The sequence below is a fragment of the Bufo bufo genome, chromosome 5, assembly GCF_905171765.1.
Source record: "Bufo bufo chromosome 5, aBufBuf1.1, whole genome shotgun sequence".
Classification (NCBI taxonomy): Eukaryota; Metazoa; Chordata; class Amphibia; order Anura; family Bufonidae; genus Bufo; species Bufo bufo.
In genome coordinates, this window is record NC_053393.1 from 465,987,544 (window position 1) to 466,014,397 (window position 26,854).

The 26,854-nt window shown below is 46.0% G+C and overlaps 1 protein-coding gene across 2 annotated transcripts in view; it reads left to right on the top strand.

Annotated features, from left to right (window-relative positions):
- Window positions 1–19,656, top strand: part of MYD88 (MYD88 innate immune signal transduction adaptor) — a 33,109-nt gene extending 13,453 nt beyond the window's left edge. For both annotated transcript variants that reach the window (XM_040433775.1, XM_040433776.1), the window contains exons 3-6: window positions 3,908–4,003; window positions 5,616–5,796; window positions 5,907–5,998; window positions 18,960–19,656. In XM_040433775.1, the coding sequence (XP_040289709.1) occupies window positions 3,908–4,003; window positions 5,616–5,796; window positions 5,907–5,998; window positions 18,960–19,111 (521 nt within the window). In that variant the 3' untranslated portion in view covers window positions 19,112–19,656. The remainder of the gene's footprint in view (window positions 1–3,907; window positions 4,004–5,615; window positions 5,797–5,906; window positions 5,999–18,959) is intronic.
- Window positions 19,657–26,854: the final 7,198 nt, after the last annotated feature.

The window sequence follows — 26,854 nt, forward strand, 5'->3', positions numbered from 1 at the left end:
TACATTAACAAATATAATAAGTCAAAAAGTTGGGGGGTGACAGAAGCCCTTTAAACAACCAATTTTTTTTTTGGTCAACTTGCCCCATAAAGTGTTATAATGAATGATCAAAAAATCATATGTACCCCAAAAAAATACCAATAAAACTTGCACCTTATCCCCTAGTTTCCAAAATGGGGTCACTTTTTGGGAGTTTCTACTGTAAGGGTGCATCAGAGGGGCTTCAAATGGGACGTGGTGTCTAAAAACCAGTCCAGCAAAATCTGCCTTCTAAAAACCACGTGGCGCTCCTTTTCTTCTGCGCCCTGCCGTGTGCCCTTACATCAGTTTACGATCACATGTGGGGTGTTTCTGTAAACTGCAGAATCAGGGTAATAAATATTGAGGTTTTTTTTTGTTTGGCTATTAACCCTCAATGTGTTAAAGAATTTTTTTTATTAAAATTGAAAATCTGCCAAAAAAGTGAAATTTAAAAATTTGATCTCCATTTTCCTTTCATTCTTGTGGAACACCTAAAGGGTTAACAAAGTTTGTAAAATCAGTTTTAAGTAACTTGAGGGTGTAACTAGTTTCTACAATGGGGTCATTTATGGGGGTATCGACTATGTAAGCCCCACAAAGTGACTTCAGACCTCAACTGGTCCTTTTTAAAATGTGGGTTTTGGCAATTTTCTTAAAAATTTTAAGAATTGCTTCTAAGCCTTCTAACGTCCTAAAAAAATAAAATGACATTTACAAAATGATGCCAACATAAAGTAGACATATGGGGAATGTTAAGTAATAAATATTTTAGGCGGTATTGCTTTTTGTTTTAAAAGCAGAGAAATAGAAATTTAGAAAATGGCGAATTGTTCAAAATGTGTAAATTTGGGATTTTTTTCATAAATAAAGGTGAAATTTATTGACTCAAATGTATGACTATCATGAAGTACAATGTGTCACGAGAAAATGTCAGAATGGCTTGGATAAGTAAAAGCGTTCCAAAGCTATTACCACATAAAGTGACACATATCAGATTAGCAAAATTAGGCCTGGTCAGGAAGGGGGCTAGTGGCCCGGTCTGGAAGTGGTTAAGTATTGAACACGTCACAATTTTTTTATTTCGCCAGCTGTACGTATAGTGGCATGTTCGGTGTCACTCTTCAAACATGCGTGTCAAATGTAACGCTGAGAGACCCTTGGAAGGGGGGGGGGGGGAGAGTAACTGTTGTAATGGTCGTTATTTCTAATAAGTTTCTGTTGCTTCTGTGTCTTGATTTCCACAACTGTGACAAAACATAGACTCGTATCACAGTGCTCCAGACTAAAAAAAATACCTAGTAGCCATTGGCTCCTGAACTGAAAAATTTAGGAGCCAAATCAAATTTTTAGTCGCCAAATCGAAACTGAATCAAAATTTTGCTATCGTGACAACGCTACGCTGATCAGATCGGCGTAGGGTTGTTTTGAAACCAAAATTTTGATTCGCTTTCGTCACCATAAAAAAAGTATTGCGATACTCAATACCGCGCAAAAAAAAAAAAAAAACACCAAAAAAAGCCGCGTGCATTTAGCATTTTATGAAACGTTCGGCCCATAATAGAACAGTCCTATGCTATTTTTTGGGGTGACAAGGTGACTAAAAAATGGCGAATGCTCACCGCATAGGAGATACTTTTTAATAATTTAATAGTTTGGACTTTTCGGACGCAGCGCTATGTAATATGTTTATTTAATGTTTATATATTTTATATGTAAAATTGGGAAAAGGGGGGATTTAAACTTAATATTTTAGGGTACTTTCACACTAGCGTTTTTCTTTTCCGGCATAGAGTTCCGTCACAGGGGCTCTATACCGGAAAAGAACTGATCGGGCATATCCCCATGCATTCTGAATGGAGAGTAATCCGTTCAGGATGCATCAGGACGTCTTCAGTTCAGTCATTTTGACTGATCAGGCAAAAGATAAAACCACAGCATGCTACGGTTTTATCTTCGGCGAAAAAAACTGAAGATTTGCTTGAATGCCGGATCCAGCATTTTTCCCCATAGGAATGTATTAGTGCCGGATCAGGCATTCAAAATACCGGAATGCACCCGCACTAAATCCGGACCCATTCACTTCTATAGGGCTGTGCACACGAGCGGTGATTTTCACACATCACTTGTGCGTTGCGTGAAAATCGCAGCATGCTCTATGGTGTGCGTTTTTCACGCAACGCAGGCCCCATAGAAGTTAATGGGGCTGCGTGAAAATCGCAAGCAAGTGCGGATGCGGTGCGATTTTCACGCACGGTTGCTAGGAGATGATTGGGATGGAGACCCGATGATTATTATTTTCCCTTATAACATGGTTATAAGGGGAAATAATAGCATTCTGAATACAGACTGCTAAGTAGAAGGTCAATATAATAAACATTGGTGGCGCAGTGCGCCCCCCCAACACCCCAATATAATAAACATTGGTGGCGCAGTGCGCCCCCCCATAAAATAAACATTGGTGGCGCAGTGTGCCCCCCCATCACCCCAATATAATAAACATTGGTGGCGCAGTGCGCCCCCCCCATATAATAAACATTGGTGGCGCAGTGCGCCCCCCCATCACCCCAATATAATAAACATTGGTGGCGCAGTGCGCCCCCCCCATCACCCCAATATAATAAACATTGGTGGCGCAGTGCGCCCCCCCATCACCCCAATATAATAAACATTGGTGGCGCAGTGCGCCCCCCCCATATAATAAACATTGGTGGCGCAGTGTGCCCCCCCATCACCCCAATATAATAAACATTGGTGGCGCAGTGTGCCCCCCCCCCCCAATATAATAAACATTGGTGGCGCAGTGGGAAGTGCCAATAAGGGTTAAAAAATAAAAAAATTATTTACTCACCTCCTCCAGTTGATCCGTAGCTGCCGGTTTCCTGTACTTACTTCTTTCTTCAGGACCTGTGGTGACATCACTGTGCTCATCACATGATCCATCACCATGGTAATGGGCCATGTGATGAGCTCAGTGACGTCACCACAGGTCCTGAAGAAAGAAGTAAGTACAGGTGACCGGCAGCTACGGATCAACTGGAGGAGGTGAGTAAATAATTTTTTTATTTTTTAACCCTTATTGGCACTTCCCACTGAGCCACCAATGTTTCTTATACTGGGGGGGGGGGCGCACTGTGCCACCAACGTTTCTTATACAAATACAGGAGGCGGGTGCCGGTATCAAATAGCCGGCACCCGACCTTTGTGACAGGGGGCTGCGATCAGCTACAATTAACCCCTCAGGTACCGCACCTGAAGGGTTAACTCAACTGCAGCTGATCGCAGCCCCCTGTCATAGAGGTCGGGTGCCGGCTATTTGATTCCGGCACCCGCCTCCTGTATTTGTATTACAGGTCAGTTATCTTCATTGGTGGCTCAGTGGCCACAGCCCCTCCTCCTCCTCCCGTCTCTTCTTATTGGCAGAGGCGGCGGCAGCAGCAGCACAGGGGGGAGGGAGAGACTCCTCCTGCGCTGCTGAGAACGATCATCTCCTGTGCCGCCGCTGTATTGAGCAGAGCTGCGGCGGCGGGTCTAGTCGCAAATGGCGACAAGACTAAAAAGTCTTGTCGCCATTTGTAAATTCTAAGTCGCATTGGCGACCATTTTGGTCGCCATCTGGAGCCCTGTATCAGGGACGTTTTTATAAAAACAGGTCACAGAGTAGAGAGGAAGTGTCCAGAAAGTGGAGCTGCTGTTCGTAGGAACCGTTTGTCTGTTAGGGACTTATGGGCCGATGCTCGGGGCACCGATCGTTGCCAGCTGATCCAGTTGCAGTTACATGCAGCAGTCCTCCCCTAATCGCTAACCTAGTCTGCATAAACTGTACACATTTTTCTTGTCAAGTCTTGTGTCTAATTGTCTATTATTAATTATCTTCTCCATGTTTTAGAGTCAGACTGTAAGAAATATTTGAAGAAGCAGCATAGAGTGAAACGACCTCTCCAAGATGACACTGTGGGCAGCAGTGGGGGTACAGATTCCTCAGGTATGTGACTTCCTCAACGGGTTTCTTGGTTTTACATACCGGTAATCCGTTAATCATTCTATGAATAGACATTATGCAAAGGTATAATATACTGCATGTTTCAATTCCTCGCTCTCATCGCTGATTGTTGTTAGTGAATTGAAACCGTCAATGTTCTGCTCACATGAACCCGGCTTTCTCCATATTGGAGCTCTCACTTCTGATGGCTGTGTCAGCAGGACAGGATAGCGACAGATTGTCATTGAATGTTAGGGTATGCTCACACACATCTGAGGCTTATTTTCTAGAGGATCCACAGAAAAACTCTATTGACACTGATTTCTGCTGAGGATGTGCAGTGTGATGTGCCATGGATCCACATGAGGATTACACCCATTCAGTAGGATCTACTGGCTCTTCTATTCTTAGAGACATTTTTACCATGGGATGAACTGCAACGTGTGCAGATAGTTTTCTAGGCACGTGAAGGCACACTCAATGAGGATTTCTGATCAAAATCCAGGTCACTGAATCCTGAATGAGTCAATGGGGTCTAGGAACACTACTACATAATGTTTATTCAGGATCCCTGTTTGCTGTCACTGAATTTAAACATTTACACTGAGGGGATAAAAACCCTTAAAGACCTGTCCTGCTTTCAGTCTGCTGTGATTCCCACCACTCCTTTCTCATAGGGAGCTTGAATATGTGAGCTTCAGATCGCTTCTACCTTACACTGCAATGAATTATCATTGCCATGTATTACAGATTCACTATTTCAGCTCAATACTTCTGGAGAATTCTGTCTCAGATATCATGGTCACAATTTATTATAGCATATGAGGAGTTAAATGTCTGTGATTTGGCGTCATCGCAGACATTAGTCGCCATCTTTAAGGACCCAACTCCCGCTGTACATGTACAATGGCAGTCAGTAAAGGGTTAAAGAGGTTGTCCAGTATTTTACAAGTGATGCCTTTATTCATCGGATAGGCCGTCACTATATGATCAAAACCCTGCATCCCCCACCAATCAGCTGTTCTCCAACAGGTCCTGCTCTGAAGTCAGTACCAGAACTACACAGACTAGAGGTTGCAGCACTGTAGTAACCAGCTACATCTACTAGAGTGGATGGAGGTGTGTAGTTTCTGTGCCGAATTCTAGCGCTTGAGCTACTGCAGAACAGCCGCATGCTGCGGTTTTATCTCTGTCCAAAATTCCGGCATTTTTTTCCCTTTGACATGCATTAATGCCGGATCCGGCCTTGAGTGTGACGGCAAAACGTATCCGTTTTTGTGGTCTGCGCATGCTCAGATGGAAAAAAAAAATTGAAAAAAATAAATGCCGAGTCAGGTTTTTCCAGATGACACCGGAGAGACGGATCCGGCATTTCAATGCATTTGTCAGACGAATCAAGATAAAATGCCATCAGTTTGCATAAGTTTTGACAGGACTGCCTGCCGGAATCCTCTGCTGCAAGTGTGAAAGTAGCCTTACTTGCAAAACCCATTTAAGTTCTAATAACAGGTCAGACATTCAAGCTTCAGTTTATATATGTTCTTCTGTATTATATGATATTAGATTATCTTTGCACCAGGTTAAATAGACTTTTCTGTTCTTTGTCATTCTACAGTATCAGTGCCGGAAAGCTTTGATGCTTTCATCTGCTACTGTCCTCAGGATATTAAATTTGTGCAGGAGATGATCAGCCGATTGGAGCAGACTGAACATAGGCTGAAGCTGTGTGTCTTTGATAGGGACGTTCTCCCAGGAACATGCTTGTGGTCCATAACGAGTGAGCTTATAGAAAATAGGTGAGTTTAGATTCTCTCCAAGATCATAGCTGTGAGAGCAAGTCCTACTAAGTATATTGCTCTAATTCTTTATTACACGTAACTCTGATCAGAATATGTCTATTTTACAGGTGTAGGAAGATGGTGGTGATTATATCTGATGATTACCTGGACAGCACAGAATGCGATTTTCAGACCAAGTTTGCCCTCAGCCTTGGGCCAGGTATGTTTTACTATGTGAATAACGACAATATCCATAGGGAATGTGTTTAAAAAAAAAACTAGATTTAAACAGCACATTTTTGATATGTTAAACACTTTCTATACATATTTTAACATTTAAACTTAAAGTCTTAATCTCACAGTTTTCACTCTGGCCACTCGGCCTCATAATATCATCACAGGTAGGATTAGAATGACAGATAACACCTATATATAGATAATATGGGATCATACCATTAGGCCTGATTTACAAGACCTTGCTCCATCTGGAAAATAAGTCCCGTGTGTCAGCTGTGGCTCCTGAGACTTGAACTTACTGTATCATAATGATTTATTATAGTCGGTTCATCTGTAATTGCGGGGCTGTTGTACTGTACACACAATGTGATTACAGTACAACAGATCCACGATCATATGAATTGACTGTATCAAAACACTATGATGCTGTCAGTTCAGCTCAGGGGAGCTTCGGGTGACACATGGCCCATCTTTCCCAGACCAAACACGGAAGTGTGTGTTAGGCCTTAAAAGGGTTATCATGGAATTTATATTAATGATCTGTACTCTGATAAAGTGGGACCGTGGGTATAGATGCTGCTGCCACTGAAAGGCGACACTAGGCTGAAAAGTGTTAACTTCTCCTCTGCCGGCTATACTCCCTCCAGCCTGGAGAGAGCATATCAGTTTATGCCCAAGCAGTAGGAGTGGGGGAAAAACATGCAGGAAACAACCCATAACATAACTAATGCCAGTAGGACCGAACCAGAACTGAGGACCCTACCGGCCAACCAACCGCCATCACCTGCGGCAATAATAGAAAACAATGGGTGGCAGCTGTGTCCCCCAATGAAGTAAGCGAGAAAGAGATTTTACAGAGTCCACAAAGATCTCATTTTCTCACTTTCTCACTTGTATCATTGGGGGACACAGGACCGTGGGACGTTCCAAAGCAGTCCACGGGCAAGAACCCCACGCCCATGGAAAACGTCCTCGCGGAAGCTTAAGACACTGCTGCCTGCAAGACCTTGCGGCCCAAGGCAGCGTTCGCTGATACAAGAGTATGAACCTGGTTAAACTTGGTGAACATGTGCAAGGAAGACCAACTCGCTGCCTTACACAGCTGTGAAGCAGAAGCATGGTGGAAACAAGCCCAAGAAGCACCCACCACCCTGGTCGAGTGGGCCGTGATACCGAGGGGCGGTGCCTTGCCCTTAGAGCGGTATACCTGGCAATCGTCACCTTGGAGGCTGCCAAGCCTTTGCGAGGACCTTCAGGAATAACTAATAGAGAGTCCGTACGGCGGAACGAACTAGAAATGGATAAGTAAATCCTCAGAACACGAGCCACAGCCAACTGATGGAGAGCTCGCTCCCTAGGATGTGAGGGAGGGGGGAAGAACGAAGGGAGAACAATATCTTCGTTGACATGGAAGGCAGAGACTACCTTCGGCTGAAAATAAGGTATCGGGCGGAGCAGTGCTTTATCTGGGTGCAGAATAATAAAGGGCTCCTTACAAGAAAGTGCTGCTAATTCCGAAACGCGCCTGATGGATGTGATTGCCACCAGGAATATAACCTTCCAGGAAATATGGAGGGAATCTGCGTCTAGAGGCTCAACAGGAGCAGATTGGAGGGAACTAAGGACAAGGTTCAAATTCGAAGAGGGCAAAGCGTGGCGATGAGGGAGCCACCCCTTGTAGAAAGGTCTTAACAGAGGCCCGTTTTGCTAAAGGACGCTGGAAATTTTTTTACAGCACCGACACTTGTCCATTTAAGGTACTAAGAGCAAGACCTAAATCCAGACCCGATTGCAGAAAGGAAAGCATAGTGGGAAGTGAGAAGCGCAGTGGAGGGAGGCTACGTACCGCACAGAAGCGCAGAAAAGACCTCCAAGTTCTATAATAAATTTTTGACGCTGGTTTCCTGGCCTTAATCATGGTGTGAATGACCTTGTCAGGGAAACCGCACTGCTTCAGAATGGCGGTTTCAACAGCCAAGCCGTCAAACATAGCGACTCTAAATGCTGGTGGAAGACAGGTCCCTGAGAGAGAAGATCGACTCTGAGCGGAAGAGGCCACGGGGTGTCTCCTAGAAGGAGGATGATATCAGTGTACCACACGCAACGGGGCCAATCTGGAGAGATGAGAATCGTCTGGATGCCCTCCATCCTGATTCTGCGCAGCACTCGGGGGAAGAGGAGGGAATACGTACAGTAGAGAGAACCCATCCTATGGTACCACCAGTGCGTCTACAGCGCACGCCCGGGGATCTCTTGTTTAAGAGAAGAAGGTGGGAAGTTTGTGGTTGAGTCTGGATGCCATCAAGTCCACCTCTGGTTGACCCCAACGGAGATAGATAGAGTCAAATACCTCCGGGTGCAGAGACCACTCTCCTGGGTCCATGGTCGTCCAACTGAGGAAATCTGCCGTCCAATTCTCCACTCCCGAAATGTAGACCGCCAATAGAGCTGGTACATGTCTCTGCCCACTGCAGGATTTTGGATGACTCCTCCATCACCGCTTGACTGTGGGTTCCCCCTTGGCGATTGATGTAAGCCACCGCCGTGGCTTTGTCTGACTGGATCCGAATAGGCTGGCCCCTCAGGAGAGGGGTCCAATGGAGAAGGGATAGATGAATGGCCTAGAGTTCTAGGATGTTGATAGGCAGTTTGGACTCCGACTGAGACCATACGCCTTGGACTGTCATGGGCGGGAAAACTCCGCCCCAACCCTAAATACTGGCATCGGTGGTAATGACCGTCCATGAGTCCCTTGGGGACAGGACGATGTAACAGTCCAAGGACTCCGGCGACTTGTCCCAAGACGACAAAATTGCCCGTTGAAGGGAAGGGGTGTAAAATTGTGCAAACGGAACTGCTTCGAAGGGAGCGACCATTGCACCCAAGACCTGCATGCAAAATCTGATCAACGCCGGAGAAGACGAACCGAACGCAGAAGGGCTAGCTGCTTGTGCAGAGGGAGACGAACTACTGCCACGGCCGTGTCGAGGATCATGCCCAGGAAAGTGATCTGCCTGGTGGGACGTAGGGAAGACTTCTGGAAGTTCACCAGCCAGCCAAATTGTGCCAGGGTATCCAGAGTGATACGTAGACTGTCCTTGTTCTGAACGAAGGTCGCTGCTTTGACCAGGATGTCGTCCAGATAGGGAACCAGGGTGATGCCCCTGGTACGAAGAAGGGCAAGGAGAGGAGCGAGCACTTTCATGAAGACTTGCGGTGCCGTTGCCAAGCCAAAGGGAAGAGTGACAAACTGGTAGTGATGGGTCCCTACTGCAAAGCTGAGGAAGCGCTGATGCACCAGAGCAATGGGGACGTTTAAGTACGCGTCCTGAATATCTATTGGAGAGGAATTCGCCCCGCTCCAGTGAAGCAACAACTGAGCGAAGGGACTACATTCTGAAGTGTTGAATCTGGAGAAACCGGTTCAGCAACTTGAGGTCCAGAACCAATCGAACTGATCCTTCTTTCTTGGGGATGACAAATAAGTTTGAATAAAACCCTGTAAATTGTTCCTCCAGGGGAACCGGGGAGATCACACCTCTAGTGAGGAGAGACCGAATTACTTGGAAAAAGGCGACGGCCCGACCTGAATCTCTGGGTGGCTGGGACAGAGAGAATCGTTCCGGAGGAAGAGAAGCAAACTCTATCTTGTAACCTGAGGTTACGATTTCGAGCATCCACGCGTCTGATATGTGGGCCCGCCAAATTTCATGAGGGTGGGGGCGCTTCATGCGGAGGACTGCTTGTTCGCCGAGCAACGAGCGGGCTGTGCTTGCGGGTTGAGGCCTAAAGACTGGCTTCTTCCGCTGGTCTTGTGTGGAGGACCTGGGAGGGGCTCCTGCTGCCGGTCGTGTACCAGAGAAGCGGCGAAAGGAATGGGCCCGAGCATTTGTAGGCTTAGCACGAAACGTGCGCTTGGATCTGCCCTGTGGGAGGTGAGTACTTTTACCACCCGTAGCCTCGGAGATAATTTCATCTAACTGGGCCCCGAATAATCGGGAGCCGGAAAAAGGGAGGCCTGTAAGGGAACGCTTTGACAATGAATCCGCTGCCCAAACCTTAAGCCACAGTTCACGCCGTAACGTTACAGTGAGAGCCGGTGAGCAGGCAACAAGTGCAACCGCGTCCAAGGAAGCCTCACAGAGATACTTCCACGCCTGTGAGATTTGCAGGGCCAACGATTGGAACTCAGCTAGAGGGAGGTCTGCCGCTATGTCCTGATTTAACCGGAGCGCCCATTCCGAGACTGCCTTAGTCACCCAGGCGGAAGCAAAAATGGGACGAAGATGCTGAGGCGTAAGAGGAGGAATGATGTCCTGCTCTGTGCCACTTGTGCGAAGCTCTGCCCCTAAGTTGCTCGCCCAAAGGAGCAGACTGCATAGGTGGGGATTTATCAACCAAACGACCCATGAGGGAAAGGGTGGATTGGGATATTCTCGTTAGGTCCTCCACTGCCCGGGATAGGGCACAGGCCCAATCTGGTTCCACCCGGTCAGGGTGGTCATGCGGCTGCGTAGGCTGGGGGAGCAGAACCTGTCTGGGCGCACAACTTGCGGAGCATACAGAGTCTGGCTGGCCGCGAGGAAACTTAATTTTGCATTTAGTGCATGCATAATAAGTGGTGGCTGGTGGTATGCGGGGGTCGCTCGTGGGTTTGGACATGGTTGCCTAACCGAACCTAATACTGGTCTCAGGGCTGGAGAGGGATAGTAACGGTCCTACAAGCTTGCAGGAGATCCAAGGTCCTGGTGTCCCAGTGGAAGAGTGAAGCAGAAGGATCTGAATCAGCGCATGGAAAGTTAGATAAGGATCCTCCCACGTAGCCACGGTGGGAAGCATAACCCCGCCCCTTACATCACGGAAGGACGCGCCGAATTGCAGCGATGCACTTCCGGTCGGCCGCTTGCAAGGAACGGCCGCGGAGACCCATCGGCGGCCCGGGGGAACAAATCCAGAGCGGGCCGCAACCCAAACCACCCGAGAAACCGGGGAGTGCTGGAGCAAAGCGGGATCCTCTATAAGGGCTTCCCTGGTATGGCGGGAGGGTCTTGTCGGATCCAGGTGACCCTTTGGCTGGCGGGAAGCAGGGGAGCTAGGCTGCCCTGGTCCACCTTTACTTCTTGGGGGAGGTCGGGCAGTGAGGGAAACCGACACCGGTCTTGCTCCCCGGGTAGACAGAGAGGCTAGGTTTCCCATACCTAAAAGGGAAAAAAAAAATAACAAAAGGAAGCCGAGCTGCAAGCAGGGATGTCTGCCTCCTACGACACTAAGCTAAAAACTGATATGCTCTCTCCAGGCTGGAGGGGGTATAGCTGGCAGAGGAGCCTAGTGTCGCTTCCTAGTGGCAGCAGCTATACCCACGGTCCTGTATCCCCCAATGACACAAGCGAGAAAATACTTTATGGTCACAACACCCCTTCTCCTCTCCTTTCCCTGCACAGGTCAGAGCATGCCCACAACAATATGCCATAAAATTTAATTATTTCCAGATTACAGGTTCCTAAGGCTATGTGGCTGATGCAAAGGATATTTCTGGATGCTGTTAACAGCAGATCTGGCAGGATCACTGCCCCCATGTATCTGAATGTGGTTATTTCTTCTGCAAGTGTATGGATTTCTGTAAACCCTATTCAGATCAGTGGGACAGTCATAGAAATTTCTGCAACAAATTTGCATCTGACCTTACCCTGACTGAGGGTACTTTCACACTAGCGGCAAGGAACTCCGGCAGGCTGTTCCGGGGGGGGGAACAGCCTGTCTGATCTGTGCTGCCGCTAGTGCACGCGTGCCCCCAGACATGTTGTACTTTTATTCCGGCCACCTCTCGGCATGTTTGCCGTGCTGCCGCCGGTACTCCAGCCCACCCTCATTATAGTCAATAGGGCCGGAGCGGTAGTCTAGGGGCACACGTGCACTAACTGCAGCACGCATCAGACAGGCTGTTCACCCGCCAGAACAGCCTGCCAGAGTAACTTTTTTTTTGATCAAATAATTTTTATTTTGTTTTTACAAGTAAATGCATTAACAAATACACAACTATAACCCCACCCCCCTTTCCCAAAGCACAGTCACTTAGAAGAAGAATTCAGGTATGGTCCATAGTTGTAAGTTCATGGTATTCTTCTTGAAGGCATCACCGTCCAATCTTCCAAGGCAGAGCATATAACTTCATGGATTTCCATATTCCTCACATAACCTTATGGCATAAGCATTCAGACATCAACCATCATCCAACATTTCACCATTCCTTCACATCAATATCCTTCAAATCCTTCATTTCAGTCAAAGTGTACAGTCACATCTAGGACAGCTCATGATACGAGATCCATGAAGACCAAATTGCTTCAAATTTCTTCTTCGAATCCCTTTTTAGGTAAACATATTCCTCCAATTTAACTAATGCATGCACCCTACTCACTACTTCTTGGCAAGTGGGGGCCACCTCATCTATCCAGTGAAATGCTATGCACTTTCTTGCCTGGTATAATACTCTCTTAATAGCCAGTTTTTTTTTTGCACATGATCCTCGGCACTTCCACAAGGCCCAGTAAACATATTAACGGATTGACCTCCAAGTTCACCTGAAAGACTCTATTGATGAGTTCCAGCACCTCCATCCAATATCTCCTTAAACGTGGGCAGTTCCACATTAAATGAACCAATTTTGCACCTGATACATTGCAACGTGGACAATTATCATCTATCCTATAACCCATTCTTAATAGCAATGTAGGTGTTCTATATACCCTATGTAAGAGATACAATTGAGAAATCCTAGAAGATTCACTTAATGACAGTATTGGTAAATCAGTGAGAATCTTCTCCCAATTCTCCTTCGTCGGGTCCTCAATATCCACCTTCCATTTGTCATACAACTGTAATGGATTGGATTTATCAATTTCCTCCCTGAGCGTGTTGTAGTAAAGGGAAATCACTCCACCAGTGGTCCCTGCCCTTGCAGTATACTCAATAATAACGCATCTAGCTGCCTGCCGTATCTTCCCCCTCCTTTCCTGGGTCTGAATAGCATGTCGTAACTGTAGATACACATAAAAGTACCTATGAGGGATATTGAACTCCTGCCTCAACACTTCAAAACTTTTCAGTGCTCCGTCTAAAAACAATTGAACCATCTTATCCAACCCATATTGGTTCCACTGCTGCACTCCACTAACCTTATCCAATTCAGGATACAAATGGTTTGGCCATATAGGTGTGTGGGTAGTATATCCCGTAATGCTCAGTTTCTCTTTTAGCTTTCCACCAGATTTTGTGCATCATAGATAACACAGGATATTGAGTGCCCCGAGAACGAAAAGATCCGTCCTCCAAAGCAGACAATAAACAAGTGCGTAGTATTAAATGTTGTATAATACGGCCTGAATTATTCAGTCTGGACTCGTCTCCCCATCCCCTAAGATGTTGTTGCAACTGGGCTGCAATATAGTAAGACCACGGATCTGGCACCGCCAAACCTCCTTGTGTTTTAGGTCTCTGCAGGGTTGAAAGTTTAATCCTCGGCACCCCCCCCCTCCAAATCAAATCTCTGAAGATTGCATTTACAGTGTAAAAGAACCTTAGTGGGATCCAAACCGGTGCATTATAGAGGAGATATAGAAGTTTTGGCATTAGTATCATTTTCAAGAGATTAGCTCGACCAATGACTGATAAAGGCAACTTGCTCCAGGCCCGTATCTTCACTCTGAATTCACCTAGCATCGGTATTAAGTTCAAACGTTCATAGTCACTTAGATTTGTAGTAACCCATATTCCTAGATACTTTAGGGATGACACTACTTGTAACCCCCCTGTATCAGGTAGGGGCCTAATACTTTGGCTATCTAAAGGTAATAGGGCGGATTTTGACCAATTGATGACTAATCCTGACATAGTCCCAAATCGATTAATAATTTCCATTGCGGCAGGAAGGGAACTTTCCCAATCATCCATGAATAGAAGCAAATCATCAGCGTATAACGCCACTTTTTCTGTTCTATGTCCATATTGAAGACCCTTGACCATAGCTGACATTCTCAATGCCTCTGCCAAGGGCTCCACTGCCACCGCAAAAAGTAGCGGCGACAGTGGACACCCCTGTCTCGTACCTCTAAATAGCATAAATGGGTCAGACAAATCACCGTTAACCCTCACAGCCGCTCTAGGACACACATATAACAATTGGACCCAAGAAATAAATTCGGCTCCAAAACCCATTTTCTTGAGCACTAACCATAAATAGCGCCATTCCACACTGTCGAACGCTTTGGCCGCATCAAGAGATGCGACCGCCGCGGTCGAGGTGTGGACATGTGCCGCTTGAATATTCAGAAATAGACGCCTGATATTAATTGCTGTCGACATATTTGGCATAAAGCCTGCTTGGTCCTGACATATTAAAGTAGTTATCACTGAATTTAGACGGTTCGCTAACACCTTTTGCTAGTAGTTTAACATCAACTCGAAGTAAAGAAATGGGCCTGTAGGATTCAGCTTCAAGTATATCTTTACCTGGTTTAGACAAGAGAGCAATGACTGCTTCATTCATGGATTCAGGGAGCCGTCCCTGTTGCTTAGCCTCATTACAGACTTCAAGTAACTGGGGAAGCAAAATGTCAGAGTATCGCTTGTATACCTCAGCCGGCAGACCATCCCTACCCGGGGCTTTATTGTTGGACATTGTTCCTAATGCAATTTCCAACTCCTGAATGGTGATTGGGCCATCTAACCGCGCCTTATGTTCGTTTGATAAAATGCCCAACTTTAAGGGTTGCAGAAACAGATCAATTTCTGTGTCCAGAACATGCAGCCTGGATTTATAAAGTGTGGAGTAAAATGAGTACATTACCTGGAGCAAATTGGTCGGTTCCTTTTGGATAACCCCATGTACGTCCCTCAGGGCCGCAATGTACGTAGATTGCATCTGAGCTTTAGATACCAATGCCAAAAGTCTACCTGCCCTCTCCCCTTCCTCATAAAAGGTCTGTTTCTGGAAAAAACGTTTATTTTTTGCTTGTTCTAACAATCGGTCATTTAATTTTTGCTGGGCCTCCTTCCATTTGTCCCTAGTCTCCACCTGCGGTCTTAAAATATATTCTGCCTCCGTCCCCTCCATTTCCGCAATTAACTTTTGCGTGCGCGCCCTAGACTCACTTTTCTTTTTATTAACTTCTGCAATAAGCAGACCCCTCAAAAACGCCTTCATAGTCTCCCATACCACCAATCTAGACGCTGACGGGAGGTTAATCTGGAAGAATTCTGCTAATTTTACACCAATTCCCCCAGCATCCGGCAGGAGAGGCAGCCAGTAAGGATTAAACTTCCAACCCCCACCACCAGTCCAGCACCGCCACCACTGGGGAATGATCCGAAATCCTGCGTGGCAAATATTGTATGTCTCCTATATACTGTCCCATAAGAGCATTTCCAACTATGAGGTCAATCCTAGATAAGGAATTATAAGTACTTGAACAGCAAGAGAATTGCTTCACAGACGGGTTTTTCAGCCTCCAAAAATCTAACATCATAGCCTCCTGCATCAAGACTCCAAAAGGCGACATACCGCTTGCATGTGAAATTTGACCCACCCCCATCCTATCTAAATTGTAATCAAGGACATTATTAAAGTCCCCCATTAATAAAACAGGAGCATCAGGCACATCCGCAATAAACTGCAGTATCTCTCTAAGCACCCCAGGTGAATACGGTGGCGGGATGTATACACCCACCAGAACACAGGTAGTTGCATACATCACACAGTGTAAACACACGTACCTCCCTTCTTTGTCCACCTTTTTAGTGATGCAGGAGAATGCAATTGATCTGTGTATCAGGAGACTCACCCCCCTTGCATAGGATGAGAACGTAGAATGATAGCAATGTCCTGCCCACTTAGGAGTAAGCAGATGAATCTGGTCAGAGGTGAGATGAGTCTCCTGCACGCAACAAACCAACGGCTGATGCTGATTCATACAGTCCATAACTGCTCGTTTTTTTGTGACATCCTTAACTCCGCTCACATTCCAACTGAGCACATTAACCCTTCCCGCCATACTTAGAAATCGGGAAATACATAAATACAGCTATTAGATTTTTAGCACCTAGTGAGCCGATGCAGCAGTAATTCACTATGAATATAGATAATAGACCAATACCTTCACGTTCATATACAGTGTGTGCATTCAAATAAAACATAACCCCCCAACAGTGTAAACATTAGTACTCAACACTGCGACCACCTCTACAACGGGTCCCACTATATCACCTAAAGAAGGCCTGTGGGAAGAAAACACCGTACCAGTTATTAAAGGCTGACGAGTGCCACAAACCTCTTCTCTTGCCTCAAATAGAAGAGAGTAATTCATACCCAATATAACAGAACGTGGGTATACAATTACTTATACAGTGATCACCTTAAACGGGGGTACAGAACCTCCTCGGTCTAACATACATGAGAATAGAGTAAGTGATGATTATACCCCTAACATTATATTTTCCAATGATATTACATCAGGATCCTCATTCAAATAACCACATCCCGCATAACAGCATTCCTGGGCATTCACACCCAAGCATAACCAGGCCACATCAATCATACAACCTGATTCAGTGAACACTACAGCGCCCCTCAGTGCGTGAGTCACTCATGGTCTGCTGCCAGCTGCCTCTCATGTCGGTCTATCCACCTTGCCGCCTCTTTAGGATCCTCGAAAAAGTGCGTGTTCCCCATTGCAGCTACTCGTAATTTGGCCGGGTATTTCATAGAGTATGACACCCCTTGTGCCCTTAGACGCCTTTTCACATCCGTGAATTTAGCCCTCCGCTTCTGAACATCTTGGGAGTAATCCGGGAAGAGTGCTACTTTATGCCCATCAACCGACCGATCAGGCTTATCCCGCGCTTTTCTCAGAATAATGTCCCGGTCTCTAAAATGCAGGATTTTGATCAGGACTGTCCTAGGTGGGGCACCCGGTGGCAACGGACGCATGGGGACCCTATGGGCCCTCTCCACAGCAAATAAAGGGGTTAGAACGTTTGCGCAAAAGTTGTCCTCAGCCAGGATTCAAAAAATTCAGACGGGTTTCCCCCTTCTGCTTTCTCCGGTGCCCCCACCACACGTAAATTGTTCCGTCTGGATCTATTTTCTAGATCATCTTGTTTCGCAGCAATGGTATCCAGTCTCATGGAATAATTCCTCATGCTTGCAGCCAGAGGTGTCACAGTGTCCTCCACTTCACCCATCCGGCCCTCCAGAGCAGTCGTGCGGTCTGCCAACTTTGGCATATCATGCCGCACTATGGAGACATCCTCCTTAATGGCCCCCACCTGCATTGTAAGGGTATTTAGCGACTTGCCACACCTGGATATAGCCTGCATGACATCCCGCAAGGTAGGTTCCTCTGTATCAGAGTCAGGCGCCGCTGGGGTTAGGGAATCACTCACAGTAGCCAGAGCGCCAAATCGGCCAGACTGCGCCATCAGCATATCCTCTGGATCAGGTCCCTCCATATCAGATTCCTCATCAGACAGCCCACCTTTAGTTGCAGGCTTTCTTGGGGTGCCTTTCACAGGGGTCACGGATGACAGCCGAGCATATTTCTCCAGTTTGGCTGCCGCGCCTTTCTGGAGCTCTGTGACTCGGCCAGAGCGTCCCGGAGTGGCGCCGGCGCCATCTTGGCTCTCCTTCTCCAAACTTTTCTGGTCTTTTTTGCGGGTCATAGCGCTCGGTTTTCACCTCCCCACCAACGTATATGTATCCTTTGCGGTTTTATCAACAGGGTATACCCGAAATCAGCCGAATTTAGGATTTTATCAGGATAAATAGCCGAGGTAGCAGAGGAGCTCTGTGCCGCACGTCTGCTCACATACTCCGCTAGGCCACGCCCCCCCCTGCCGGAGTAACTTGCCACTAGTGTGAAACTAGCCTAAGCTGTTTGCAGGAGTTTGCCCACAGATATATTTTGCATTGTTTACTGTCGCCATGTACAAATCGCCTATATGAAAAATCCAAAGCACACTGCCGACACAGATGTACAAATATATCTTTATTAGGCTATTAAAAATGCGTATTAAAAGACAAATGGAGGCATTGACACTCCAAGACCACAATGGGGTGCCTGATGTGGGTCTATTGTGATTAGGGATGAGCGAAACGACTTCGGATGAAACATCCGAAGTCTATTCGCGTAAAACTTTGTTTCGATACTGTACGGAGCGAGTGCTCCGTACAGTATTAGAATGTATTGGCTCTGATGAGAGACTTCGCATAATAACTTCAGACATTGATTTGTACTGTAAAAGAACATTTCCCGCACTCAGGTTTGGTTCCAAGTGGTACCTTGAACTGAACTTCGCGAAGTAATAACTTCGGCTCATCGGAGCCAATACATTCTAATACTGTACGGAGCGCTTGCTCTGTACAGTATTGAAACAAAGTTTTATGTGAATCTACTTCGGATGTTTCATCCGAAGTCAATTCGCTCATCCCTAATTGTGATCTCCCCTGAGGAAGCTGGCGCGTAACACGTGTCGGGATGTGTTTCTTGGAGGTGCCGATCTGGGTCTGTACTTTACTTGTATTGATTTTGTACTTTTAAAGGGAGTACCATTGGTATTATGACATTTTCGTGCTTATATTCCATTGTTAGTATTCTCATGTATGATCACAATAGACCCAAATCAGGCACCCCCTTGTGATCTTGGTGTCAATGCCTTTATTTATTTGTCTTTTTAATATGCATTTTTAATAACCCAATAAAGATATATTTGGACATCTGTGTCAGCAGTGTGCTTTGGATTTTTTATATAGCTAATTTGGGGTTTTCTTGTTGCATCTGCATTTTTCCATGTGATTTAGTAGGCAATTTTTGATAGGTGGGCTGTCACTATGTGCAGTATAATCTTGTAAAATTACATCCAAATTTTTTTTGTCTCATTCCTCTCTGCAGGTGCTCGTGAGAGAAGGCTGATCCCAGTAAAATATAAACACATGAAGAAGTCATTTCCCAGCATCCTTCGGTTCATTACCGTGTGCGACTATACAAACCCCCACACCCAGAGCTGGTTCTGGGACAGACTCGCCAAGGCTCTTATGAGATGAGTGATGATGGGGTAATAGATTCCTCTTTCAACATGGTTCTGAATTTGTTAGCCTTAAGCCTTATGCAGACGTCCGTAGAACACTGTCTACGATATACCGGACTGGCATTGCAGGAGCGCACAGCGTCATAGCAGCCAATGACGCAGTGTGCTCCTGCAATGCCAGTCCGGTATCTCACGGACCGTGTTCCACGGATGTCTGCATGAGGCTTTAAACAGAAGTATATCCCAAGTATAGCCCATACAGCAGAGGATCCATGTAAAGACCATATCTGAAGTTCAGAAACTGGAAATCGTGCAAGGACAGAAGAGCTAGTCCTTCCTATGTTCTAAAGGAGACCTGCAACAAAGTGATCTCTGGAATGAAACCATACATTGAAAATATATACATTTTAGGGGAAAATCATTACTATTATTACCATATTAGAGGTTTTCTGAGACTTTTATACTGATGACCTATCCTCTAGATACCCGACACCTTATATCTGGGACCCCCACCGATCAGCTTACTAAGCACAGTGCCATACATTGTACAGCGGTTGTGCTTGGTATCACAGCTCAGCCCCATTCACTTCAAGGGGGTTGAGCTGCGCCTAGGCCAGTGGTGGGCAACCTTTTTTTTCAACTGAGCCAAATCTCGCCAAAACCACGATTGAAATTTATTTTGAGAGCCACATTTTTAAAACCGAAAATACAGTCAGTGACGCCTCCTTTGGCCTGAGCGCCGCACGGCACACATGTAGGCAGGACAGCCGCAGGCTGCCGCCCCCGAGAGGAGGGAGGGCAGCGGGCGCCCGGCACACAGAACAGTGCTCCAGACTAAAAAAAATTCCTAGTAGCCATTGGCTCCTGAACTGAAAGATTTAGGAGCCAAATCAAATTTTTAGTCGCCAAATCGAAACTGAATCAAAATTTTGGTATCGTGACAACGCTACGCCGATCAGATCGGCGTAGGGTTGTTTTGAAACCAAAATTTTGATTCGCTTTCGTCACCATAAAAAAGTATTGTGATACTCAATACCGTGCAAAAAAAAAAAAACACCAAAAAAAGCCACGTGCATTTCGCATTTTATGAAACATTCGGCCCATAATAGAACAGTCCTATCCTATTTTTTGGGGTGACAAGGTGACTAAAAAGGCTATGTAATATGTTTATTTATTTATTGTTTATATATTTTATATGTAAAATTGGGAAAGGGGGGATTTAAACTTAATATTTTAAAGTACTTTCACACTAGCGTTTTTCATTTCCGGCACTGAGTTCCGTCACAGGGGCTCTATACCGGAAAATAACTGATCAGTTTTATCCCCATGCATTCTGAATGGAGAGTAATCCGTTCAGGATGCATCAGGATGTCTTCAGTTCAGTCATTTTGACTGATCAGGCAAAAGATAAAACCGTAACGGTTTTATCTCCGGCGAAAAAAAATGAAGACTTGCCTGAATGCCGGCTCCGGCATTTTTCCCCATAGGAATGTATTAGTGCTGGATCCGGCATTCAAAATACTGGAATGCACCCGCACTAAATCCGGACCCATTCACTTCTATGGGGCTGTGCACATGAGCGGTGATTTTCACACATCACTTGTGCGTTGCGTGAAAATCGCAGCATGCTCTGTTGTGCGTTTTTCGCGCAATGCAGGCCCCATAGAAGTTAATGGGGCTGTGTGAAAATCGCAAGCAAGTGCGATTTTCACGCATGGTTCCTAGGATGAAAGTCTATTCACTGTATTATTTTCCCTTATAACATGGTTATAAGGAAAAATAATAGCATTCTGAATACAGAATGCATAGTAGAAGGTCAATATAATAAACATTGGTGGCGCAGTGCGCCCCCCCCATCACCCCAATATAATAAACATTGGTGGTGCAGTGCGCCCCCCCTCAATATAATAAACATTGGTGGCGCAGTGCGCCCCCCCATCACCCCAATATAATAAACATTGGTGGCGCAGTGCGCCCCCCCATCACCCCAATATAATAAACATTGGTGGCGCAGTGCGCCCCCCCCCATCACCCCAATATAATAAACATTGGTGGCGCAGTGTGCCCCCCCTCAATATAATAAACATTGGTGGCGCAGTGCGCCCCCCCATCACCCCAATATAATAAACATTGGTGGCGCAGTGCGCCCCCCCATCACCCCAGTATAATAAACATTGGTGGCGCAGTGCGCCCCCCCATCACCCCAATATAATAAACATTGGTGGCGCAGTGCGGCCCCCCCTCAATATAATAAACATTGGTGGCGCAGTGGGCAGTGCCAATGAGGGTTAAAAAATAAAAAAATAATTAACTCACCTCCTCCAATTGATCGTCTCCTGTTCTTACTTCTTTCTAGTTTCTTCAGGACGCAGGACCTGTGGTGACATCACTGTGCTCATCACATGATCCATCACCATGGTAATGGGCCATGTGATGAGCTCAGTGACGTCACCACAGGTCCTGAAGAAACTAGAAAGAAGTAAGAACAGGAGACCGGCAGCTACCTGATCAACTGGAGGAGGTGAGTTAATTTTCTTTTATTATTTTTAACCCTCATTGGCACTTCTCACTGTGCCACCAACGTTTATTATACTGGGGGGGGGGGGGGCGCACTGTGCCACCAACGTTTATTATACTGGGGGGGGGGGGGGCGCACTTATTATACTGGGGGGGGGGGGCGCACTGTGCCACCAACGTTTATTATACTGGGGGGGGGGGCGCACTGTGCCACCAACGTTTCTTATACAAATACAGGAGGCGGGTGCCGGAATCAAATAGCCGGCACCCGACCTTTGTGACAGGGAGCTGCGATCAGCGGCAGTTAACCCCTCAGGTACCGCACCTGAAGGGTTAACTCAACTGCAGCGGATCGCAGCTCCCTGTCATAGAGGTCGGGTGCCGGCTATTTGATTCCGGCACCCGCCTCCTGTATTTGTATTAACAGGTCAGTTTTCTTCATTGGTGGCGCAGTGGCCACAGCCCCTCCCCTCCTCCTCCCGTCTCTTCTTATTGGCAGCGGCGGGGGCAGCAGCAGCACAGGGGGGAGGGAGAGACTCCTCCTGCGCTGCTGAGAACGATCATCTCCTGTGCCCCGCCGCTGTATTGAGCAGAGCTGCGGCGGCGGGTCCAGTCGCAAATGGCATCTGGAGCCCTGCAGAAGAGCCGCATTAAAGTGTGTAAAGAGCCGCATGTGGCTCGCGAGCCGCGGCTTGCCGACCACTGGCCTAGGCCATGCGACCAATATTCTGATGCCACACGGCCTAGGGTAAGCTGAGAGAAGGCTGCAGCGCCACTACGAGTGTCGGGTGTTGGATCTCCACCGATCAGATACTGATGCCCTATCCAGAGGATAGGTCGTCTGTTAAAAAATCTCAGAAAGCCCCTTTATTGATCGCTAACTTGGGGTGATGGAAATGTAGTTTCTATAAATGATACATGATCTTTCTCTGTATATGTTATTTACAGATCACTCCCTATACCATTATTACTGTTACAGGGTTTTAGAAAGTTCAGGAATTATGAATATCTACGTTTTAATGTAAAGATATTTTCTTAAAAACTCAACATTTTCCTCCTTTTAAATGATTACAAATTTTTCATGCAACTTTGCGTAAATCAGTAGTGCACATGAATATATAAGAAAATGTATAATATGTTATCAGAGAATTTCCTCTTTTCTACTTATCGGTTCTCTCTCCCGCTGAACCCAGACATACCCATAATTTCACCCAGGCAGCCCCCTTTCATGCTCCGATGCGCTCCCTTGCCCTGCGCTGGCTCTTTTATTTACAATAACACACTGCCAGGCGGAGGCTTCCGCCCAGCAGTGTGTTTGGTGACGTCACCGGCTCTGATGGGTGGGCTTTAGCGCTGCCCTAGCAGTTTTACAGGCTAGAGCAGAGCTAAAGCCCGCCCATCAGTGCCGGTGACATCACCGGGCTCACTGCTGGCGGAAGCCTCCGCCTGGCAGCCCCATGGAGAGGCCGGTATGTCACCCGAACTCCAGAAAATGCCTTTGCCTTGTGCGATTTAGCGCAGGGCAAAGGAGAGCATTGGACCATGAACTGCTCCGATGCTCAAGTGTGGGGGTCTGCCTGGGTGAAAATGGGGATATGTCCGGGATCAGTTCTAAACCCAGACAACCCCCTTAATCCATAGTGCACATAGAGCTATGTCTAGACAAACAACTTTCTCCTAGACTTCCCCCATCTTCAGCTAGAAAACGGCTGGGTGAATGAGCCTGTCGTCACACACAGAAAGTTCAGGAGAGGGGCTGACTGAAATGCCGGCAGATTGATGTGCCTGCACTGCTATAGGAGTGCCTTCCCTTAGTCCCCACATCTGCCTCCCTGCTTTGCTCATTCCACTCCAGCCAATTTTATCTCACCCCATTTACCCATTGAGGAAGAGCTCAGCAGTGCAGATAAGTGGTGAAGGACCTGAGTGATGTCACTATGTGGGCAGAGCTCCTATGCAGTGTGTGATAGTGTTTCCCTTTTATAAGTTGTGAAATACTAGGACTTGTAGTTCTTTACTTATACTCACCCCCTGTAATGTCCTCTGATGGCCCATAACAACTAAAACTCCTAGGAGTTTTAGTTCTGTCCTCTTATATCCCTCTTCCTACAATGTCCACTGATGCCCCATAATACTATTGTGGACATGCTGGGAGTTGTAGTTCTGTCCATACATTAAGACTCCACCCCCAGCAGCTCCTTACAAGAGTCCATTTTTCTAGCATCTTCATTGGATACCACTGTATGACTTCATTAGAAAGCACTGTATGTCTGAAGCGGTCATTTAACGTATATGTTACTTGTAGGACAAAAATGTGATGTGAACACAGCCTTACGTGCTTGAATGATGACCATTATCACTACAGAAGAAGATCTGATAGATGGAGAAAGTTTCCATCACAGCAGGCATTTTCTCTCACTTACTGTTGCTGCAAACCAATGTCTGGGTTATATTTGTATATATTTGAGTGAGGAAGGGGATTTATCTTGGTACATTTAGTATTCTCTAGTCTGTTACAGCTCCAGATGGTGGTATCCCATCTTTCCCAGGATTCGGAAAGGCAAATCTGTCTGGTTATGGTACTATTTATGAATGGGGAGGGGAATTTTTCTTAGTAGATTTAGTATTCAGTAGTCTTACAGCTCCACATGGTGGTAATCTATTCTATTAGTAACTTCCAACAAAATAGCCACACTCACAGTCCAATTTGTTCTCCAGACTAATCCCAGCCCTTCCTGGATAATGTGCACTAGCACGAGAGGGGTTTAGAAGGGAGGTATAGATATGGCTGCAGCCTGAGAGAACTGTGCACTGCTTTTCTAGTTTACTTTTCATGGTCTGCAGTTGATATCTGCCGAAACAAAAACTAATAACAGACACACAAAGATTGTTACGTTTTATTGGTTGAGATCTGCCATCTTCCACCTCCTTCTCACAAACATGTGCCTGGCTATAAGACAAGTGGCTGCAGTCTGCAATAGGAGACAAGTAATGTTAACCCTGCCCCTTGGCAAAGCACCACCTCTCTAGCAGACAATTTCTAGAAGACTCTTTCAGGAATCTGCTGCAATTCTTACAGAGAACAGGAATTTCAGGTCTCAATGTGGCGAGATCTGTGGAAGGAATCGTACTTATCTGATCCCTGACGCTCTTTTGTTTCCGTCTTTACCCCGCTGTAACATCTGGATTGAGGCGCGCCATGTGGCCACTGCAACCAATGGCTGACTGCAGCTGTGATGTTTCCCCTTGTGTCATGTCACAGAGTCATGTGATGCATGGGGGACACGTCACTGCTGTGGCCAGTCATGGGCTGAAACAGCCACGTGATCCCGTTGAACCAGATGTTGATACAAGAGATCGGAGATCTGGAGCCCAGCAACAGGGATCATGTAAGTATGATTCCCTTTGCAGACCTAGCCATGTTTTGGGGTGTCTGCCTGAAATGTCCAAGGGGGTGAACAATCCCTTTCATTTCCAGGTGTTATGTTCCTTTTGAATGCAAAGGCTGAATTTTCAGATAATGCTGTACTATTAATAAAGCTGGATGATGCTTTACAGGGGTTGTCCATTTGATGCCAATACAATGCTTTGCAGCTGCTCTGTGCTCTTCCTAACAGATGAGGGACTTGAACCAGTGTTTCCCCCTCTCTATTAACTCAGAATTCCCGAAGAGGGTATATAAAAATACGTTTTCTAAAGTTAAGAACCCCTTAAAATAGAAATAATCCTTCAGAGTTGGCATGAGTTGCTGCTTAATATGTTTATTGGATCACATTAAGGCTTCATGCAAACGGCCGTATGTGTTTTGAGGTCTGCAAATTGCGGATCCGCAAAAAACAACGGATGATATCCGTATGTCAATCGGACATGTTGTATAATTTCTGGAACGAAAAAATACTGAGATGTGCAGGGAAATGAATATGCCACTGAAGAGTAGCAAGTATTGAAAATGCAGACACATCCTTGTGATGGTGACATCAGTTTATGTACCACCTAATAGTCCAACCTATTCATTCGAATGTTCTACCTCTGTTCTTAGAGCCTGGCTACAGGGCCGTGCTCTAGATTAATGTACTTTATAAATCTGCCCCAGTGAATCTTGTAAGGTCTGTGTTCTGCCAGAGCCATTATATAATGATGTGGCCGGTCTATAATTGTGTGAATAAGAAGTCCAGCAGATGTCCTGCCTCTGAAGCTGGAACAAGTAGTTCTCTGCCACATGGTGGGATCACTTTCTACACCTCCTGGGTCACAGGAGATATGATGGCTTCTAATATGGTCAAACATTGCTAGGTTCATGAGAAATTAAGTTTTAATGATTGTCTCAAGAAGGGTTTGTACGACCTTCAGAGGTCTGATCAGTGGGGTCCCAGCTCTCATATTGCCAAATTAAGGCTAGGGCTACACGGTGACGTGTGTAGCGCAACAATTTTTATAATGGTAGTCAATGGTGTTGCACTGACACAATAGTTGAGTGCGACACCATTGACTATCCTAAAAATAAAAATGCTGCGTGACATATGTCACCGTGTAGTCCTAACCTAAATGGCAAGTTCACCACACGTTTCCATGAATTTTATCCAATGCCAGAGGCTGCAGCAGGACATGCAGCACACAGACTTACCAGGTCATAAATGTCTTTCCTGGGACTCGTACGCTCACTTCTGCTGCACTATGCTGTACAAAAAATGCTGTTGAATTGTAATGAAATTGGGTCTTTTTTTAAATTGCACATTCCGTAGTGAAATGCTCACATATACAAAAATGTATAATTGTATGTTTTTATAAAATAAAATTTTAATTTTTTTCAGGATGTATCCAAAAATGAATGAGCTCCTGTTTGTTTTTTGAATTCAGTACAGTGGTCCTTCAATCTACAATGGCCGTAAGATACCAAGAGGGGCATTTCTGAAAGTTTTTACGCCAAATATGTTTGCGACTTTTAGAGCTTCTTGCCACTTTTTTTTACAGTGGCATGCTTACGGGAGGAGGCGGGACTTTCCACGGCCTGCCAGTTTTCACTATAACTTACAGCAGTTTCTGGTGTAAGTTATAGCTGAAGTCTACGCCAGCCCCTAGCAATTAATATTGGAACTTAAGGAACCACTGTATATAATGGTAAGAAAAGTGTCATCCTTCACAAAGATCACCCAATTTATGCATTAGGGCTGAATCCACATGGGATGAATAGACTGCAAATTTGCATGCATTAGGGCTCATGCACACGGCTGTTGCATGTATT